Consider the following 6487-nt stretch of genomic DNA (forward strand, 5'->3'; position numbering starts at 1 on the left):
TATATTCGCAGCCCAGAGTCCCTGGGCCTACCTTCCCAGGACGAGGTCTTCAAAAAACAACTGAAGGAGCGAGCGAGGAAAGGGGTCAATTTAGGAACTAAAAACCAAAATAGCTTGCTTATAAACTATTGGTGGTTGGGGGAGGGGTTGGTGAAGGAATGATAAGACAGGACAAATGAGGTTTAGAAAAAAGTGGGAAATCGGAAGCAAAAGAAAATCGAAAATGTTGTTTTCAGCTAACTGGAAATCACCTTTTAACTCTTACAGGAAGGAAGGATTCAGGCATTTTTGTGTGTGTGTGTGTGAAAGGGAATCTAGATGGCCCGAATTCTTTTTGCAACTCCAGGATCCGGCCTTGAGTAGAAAGATAATAAGAGGGAAATGTAAAATTCAATGTTCACCTACCCTGTTTCTTGGAAGAGCTGCGCAGATTTTCGTTTGGAGATTTCCATCTGTCTGGTGGAAACTGGAATGGTGCTGGGGCAGGTTATCTGCTGTAGTAGGAACCTACGGGAACCCCACCCTCTAGGGCAGTTACACAATCTCAGCAGCCCGGTCTCAGCCAGCACTGAAACCTCTAGTGATCATCACTTTCACCTTTTGTTAACCTAATTCGCCAACAGGCTTTCAGCCTTAAAAACAACCAACTACATTAGCTGTTCACAAAATTAATTTATCAAAACTGAAATTATTTCAATGCATGCAAATTCTCAGTGAGAAAGTAGAAAATACATGTTGTAAAAAGTCATACTTTTATATAGAATGCTAACAGATTTGATTTACCCATCTATTGGGGTAAAATATGTACCAACCTGAATGCATATTATAATCAATACACTCAAGACAGATTTTTTTTTTCCTCTCTGTCCTTGCTGTGATTCCAGTCACATAAGCCTCTGCAAGAATACTTTGAGTACAAGGACACTTGCGTTGAACAGTTTCAGATTTACTTGATTTTTGCAACTAGATGAAGAAACTCCTTCACTGCTGTATTTTGTATCATTCCTCTGTGTTTGTGTATTAACAATTGGGTTAACTTTCAGTTATGTCAACTAAAGTAAAATACTGTAATATAAACCTGCACTATTTCAACTTGGAGTCTCCATTTTTAATTGTGATCATTTTCTTTTCCAAGTTTTCAAAAAGGACAGCCTCCATTTCATTTCAAATATAAAGTTGAAAGAAAATAATCTTCCAAAAGTTTTATAAGTGTTTGTCTGGAATGAACTGACTGTAACACCCAAAAGTTGGTGACAACACATAGGAAAACATTGTAACTACCAGTCTGAAGCAAAATTAAATGTACCAATGCCATACCAGATTGTTATTTTTAGAAGAGGGCATCAAGAGGGAGGGTAGACTAGATCAGGAAAATGATATAAGAATTATTCACACATTGGGCTTCAGAAAGCTGGTACCAACTTCTCTTTCTATAAATATATAGGTATTTTTCATGTCTAGGAAGCCTAATAAACAATCTACCAATCACATCCACTACATATTTAAATCAGACATGAGCATGTGCCAAAGCACACCTCTACTTCAATACCTATTAATACGCATGAATACAAAAAGGCAACTTCACTGTGGACTTGAAGTACAAAAGGTGGCCATAGAAATTCTATTTCTCTGTCTTCCAAATAAACACTTCATAAGGTCACAAGTAAGTACAGATAGTTAATTTACTTTGGCCAGAGGAAAATTATACATAAAATTCTTTCTTCAATAGCTACATCTTGTCGCTTTATTATGTGAATTTGGCTTTCCTTTCAACTTTTGCAATACTGTATTTCTTCTGTGGTAGTAAGTACTAATTCTATAGAGAAAACCCATAGCAGAAGCAAGCAATAACTCATCATCCCCCCACCCCCCAAGCTTAAATGCAGGACTTTCCCTGAGCTAGTTTGCCTTTCAACTGCAATAAAGGTTTTCTTTGCTAAGCCCACACTGGCCTTTCTTTCTTTTTCTTTTTCTTTTTCTTTTCTTTTCTTTTTTTTAATAGTAATTTGTGGTACTTTTTTGTGATTCACTTTAAACAACTGGTAGACTTCAAGAAACTTAGATCTAAGGTAAATCTAGTTTCACATTAAGACAACAAAATTTTGCCTATCTCTCTCTCTTTTAAATTTGATTCCAGCTTTTCAAAATTTCCTAGAATCTCTCTCTCCCCCTCTCCTCCCCTCACGCCCTTTCTTCCCCTCTTCATTCAAGATCCAGTCACCCCCATTTTCCAACATCAACTCTTGTGAATTTCAAATCAATGTTAGCCAACCTGCTTCTCCACTAGCCACCCGCCCCCTTTCCTGAGCAACCTCTAAGTGCTGGCTGATAACATCTTAGGGACATATTATTTTTCACTGGTCCCATTGTAAGAAGTGGCCAGCTTATTGCATTACTGCAGAGCACATTTCAGACTATACAAATGTAACAAATGAACAACTTGTCTTCCACAGAATCACCACAGGATCCAATTAATTACTAAAACTCTAACTCAGGTTTTCCAATTATTTTTTAGGGTTTATAGCAAGTGGGCTGTCTGAAACAGTTTGAAAAAGTTTTCATTTTGTCTGATATATATGCATATATGAACACATGCAATATATCTGGTATATATGCATATTGCACTCAAAGCAAAAATGATTCAAGCAAAAGAAACACATCTCTAAATTAAATTATACAAATATATTGAAAATTGAACCAAACAGATACCTCTATGTTGTAAAAATGGATAGGGAAGATAGGGGTATTTTACTTTGAATAGCTAGAATTTTAAGTTGTAATTAAAAATTTAAATATCAACATCCTTCTGTGAGTCATTGTAACAGGTGATCACTTCAGCAAGCTCTACATTGCAACTCAGCACATCTTTATTAGAATTCGTTCATTGTGGGTAAACAGCCACAAAAATAAATGCTGACTTAGAAAGTATAAATACAAATATTTAAACAAAAATGTTTGCAGCATTCATAGCGCAAATTGTACCTGAACTGAAGGGATATATATGCATATATACATATGCATATATGTATATGTATATATATGTGCGTGTTCATTATTCACTTCTAACTATATACATATATTTATTTATAATGTGCCAACTTCTATTAACACGATACCGGAAATTATATATATATATATATATATGTATATATATATATATACATATATATATATGGCATTCTGTCAACTGAATTTAAAATAAAGCACAGAATAAACAGCTATGCACATAAAATTGAATATCTTCTTTTTTCTGTATTTCTACAAAATTAAAGATATTAGCTGAAAAGCCTATACTTCATTTAAAGCTAGTATTTATTAAGTAACCTGCTCCTGGTAAAATTTGTTCACAAAGGGAAAAATGATACTATTCTCATTTGAAAATAAAGGAGCAGTTTAAACTCCAACTTGGCTGAAAAAGCCTTCGAATTCCCTATAAATCAAATGGTAATTTGCACATTAGCTCTACTTAATAAAAGAGACAAAAATATCAAGATATATATGAATTTAGCCTATTTTTTTATTTCTGTGTGTTCATAGTAAACATTTTTGTAAGTGACAAACACGGGCATATGACCACAGTATCACAATCAAGAAATTTTAAGACAACATTAACAATCACTCAAATTGATGCGTCATTTGCGCAACACGGGTTACATATTTGCAAAGTTTACCTATAAGTACAATAGGTATTAACATTTCACTACATTTAGAAAAAATAAAAGTGACCTGTTAGTGACCACATACATCGAAATATACACAACACAAACTGAAGGCAATCCTTAATTTTGTCCCCTTCCGATTCAATTGAATGGGCAGTGTTGCCAACTAAACAACTTTCCTTTTTCGTTTGTTTGTTTGTTTGTTTGTTTGTTTGTTTGTTTTAATACTTAGTATACCAAGTGCATTTGCTAGAATCCAATCTTTGGTCTAAAAGTAAACAAAAGGTAAAAACAGTTCTTTAAAGAAAAGGACAAAACAATAAATGGCCAATATAATTTCTTGGGCACCTTTACTACAAATTCTTAAATACAAATTACAGTTTAACATTTTTAAACTCTCTCCATAATTTAGGTTGTTCTCAAGGCCTGCGTCCACCAGATAGCTCCATGATAACTTATAATACTGCACACATGGAAATCTGGCAGCCTTTTGAGATAGGCTTGTCAGGTTTGAATGAAATGGCAAAGCAGTCACTATTTAGATACACATTCTACTATAATTTGACGTCCAAACCTTATATTCTACAATGTATTCTCCCACATTGCACCTCGCTGACACTCCACACCTTGTTAGAATAGGAAACAACCCTAAAGACTGAACAAACGTACAGAAATGGGGGGGAGGGCTTAATAAAAAATACCTGGACTTATTTTTTAATTATCATTTACAATGCAAATGTGTGTAAAACGTTCACTTACAGTCTGGTCCCCGGGATGTTAATGTATTAAAGGGTTGGAAGAAGACCCCTGATTTTGATGTGTGAAATAATCAGACAGTCCCCCGGACAGTCCTGTCGTAAAACTTGGCAAAGAGGGTCTTAAGGACTCACAGGGCAGGGTCGAGGGGGCCTGCGGCGACGTAGAGGAAGACGCGGCCCTGGCGCTCATGGACGTGCTGGTCTGCGAAGTCATTGACGGGTGTGGGACGTGGGGGAAAAAGTAACTTGTCTGGCCCGCGAGCAGGTTGACGGAGCAGGGGTTGAGGGAGTAGGTCCCGGAGCAGGGCACGGACAGGCCGCAGGGCACCGAGGCGGCGAGCGCAGCGGCCGTGAGGTGGTGTGTGGCGTACGGGATCTCCCCGTTGACCAGCCGGTCCACACTCAGCCCGTTGGCGGTCGAGAAGGAGTGGTTGTTGCCCAGCGAGTTCTGAGTCAACACGGAGCTGTAGGGCATGGGGTGGCTGGGGTAGGCCGACGTGGTGCCGTTGTAACTCAAAGTGCTGCTGGCGCGGGGGTGGTGCAGGGACAAGAAGGGCGACATGGGCCAGTAGAGGGAGCCGGCGCGGTCCATGAAGGTGAGGCCAGTGGAGGTGAGGCGCGCCCCGCGCTTGAAGGCCAGCTTGGCCCGAGACGTGGTGGAGCGGCGCCGCAGCTTGCCTGTCGTGCCGCCGATGAACACGTCGTCGCTCGACGGGTCCAGCATCCAGTAGTTGCCCTTGCCCGGGTCGTCGTAGTGGCGCGGCACCTTCACGAAGCACTTGTTGAGGGACAGGTTGTGGCGGATGGAGTTCTGCCAGCCCTGCTTGTTCTCGCGGTAGTAGGGGAAGTTCTTCATGATGAACTCATAGATGCCGTTAAGCGTCAGGCGTTTCTCCGGGCTCTGCCTGATGGCCATCATGATGAGCGCGTTGTAGCTGAACGGCGGCTTCTCGTACTTGCCGTTCTTCTTGTCGCCCTCCTTGCCCCCCTCCCCGTCCTTGCCGCCCTCGCCCGCCCCCTTCTTCTCCTCCCCCCCGGCACCGGCGCCCTTCTCCTTCTCGTCCGGCCCGACGGGCGCCAGCTCTGCGGGCCCACCGCCCGGCTCGCCTTTGGCTCCCAGCGCGTCGGCCTTGGCCCCGTCCAGGGTTGCGGGCGGAGGGAGCAGAAGCGGCTGCGGGCCCTTGTCGTCGTCGGCTGCCGGGGCGCCTCGTGCCTGCGGGGGCTGCGGGGTCGGGGGCGGCTGCTGCTGCTGCTGGGGCGGCGGTGGCGGCTGGGGCGCGGGCGGCGGCGGGTGGTGGTGGTGATGATGATGATGGTGATGCTGGGGGTGGTGGCTGTTGTGGTGACCATGGCTCGCGTGGTGGTTGTCGTTCTGGACGGCCTCAGGGACCAGGCTGTTGATGCTGAACGAGGACTTGGGAATCATTTTCACCTCTTTCCTATCTCCCATGTCCAGCATCACCCAGGCGTCGGGGGGCGGCGGCGGCGGCGGCGGCGCGGTAGCCGTGTAGCGGCGCGGCGGGCGGCCGGTGGGTTCGAAGCGGGGCGCGGGGGGAGCGGGGGTGGTGGCGGCGGCGGCGGCGGCGCGGCGGCACTGAGCGCTCCGGCAGCAGCGCAGTTGGACCGCAGGCTCCGGCGCTGGCAAGGCATGTAGCAAAAGCTGCAACCACCCCTCAAAAATTAGAGAGAGCGAAAGAGAGAGAGCGAGAGAGAGCGAGAGGGAGAGCTAGAGGGAGGGAGGGAGAGAGAGAGAGAGAGAGAGGAGAGAGAGAGAGAGAGAGAGAGAGAGAGAGAGAGAGAGAGGAGAAATAAAAAAAGCAAGAGGCAGAAGCAACCCGCCGCCCGGGGTGCAGCGCCCCGCTCCGTTCCGCGCCCGGCCTCCCCCTCCCCCGCTGCCTCCTCCTCCTCCTCGCGCCGCAGCAGTCACAGCAGCAGCAGCGGCAGCCCGAAGGGGGGGAGAGCCGGGCGGCGGGCGGGCGCGTCCCGGAGCGGCCGCGGCGAGGCTGGGAGACAGCGATCGAGGCGGCTATAGCCACAATTAATTTTCCGAGCTACAGGCGCACACTAGGG

General features: G+C 44.7%; 1 protein-coding gene across 1 annotated transcript; it reads right to left on the reverse strand.

Annotated features, from left to right (window-relative positions):
* Positions 1–4436: 4436 nt before the first annotated feature.
* On the reverse strand, positions 4437–5876 carry Foxg1 (forkhead box G1). Its single transcript, XM_027416321.2, has one exon. The coding sequence runs from the start codon at positions 5874–5876 to the stop codon at positions 4437–4439; it is 1440 nt and encodes a 479-aa protein (XP_027272122.1).
* Positions 5877–6487: the final 611 nt, after the last annotated feature.

This window comes from Cricetulus griseus, chromosome 5 (assembly GCF_003668045.3).
Source record: "Cricetulus griseus strain 17A/GY chromosome 5, alternate assembly CriGri-PICRH-1.0, whole genome shotgun sequence".
In the NCBI taxonomy this organism is placed as follows: domain Eukaryota; kingdom Metazoa; phylum Chordata; class Mammalia; order Rodentia; family Cricetidae; genus Cricetulus; species Cricetulus griseus.

Bases quoted from the DNA above. Each gene is read 5' to 3' on its own strand.
- Foxg1 (XM_027416321.2), bottom strand. From the start codon at position 5,876: ATGCTGGACATGGGAGATAGGAAAGAGGTGAAAATGATTCCCAAGTCC.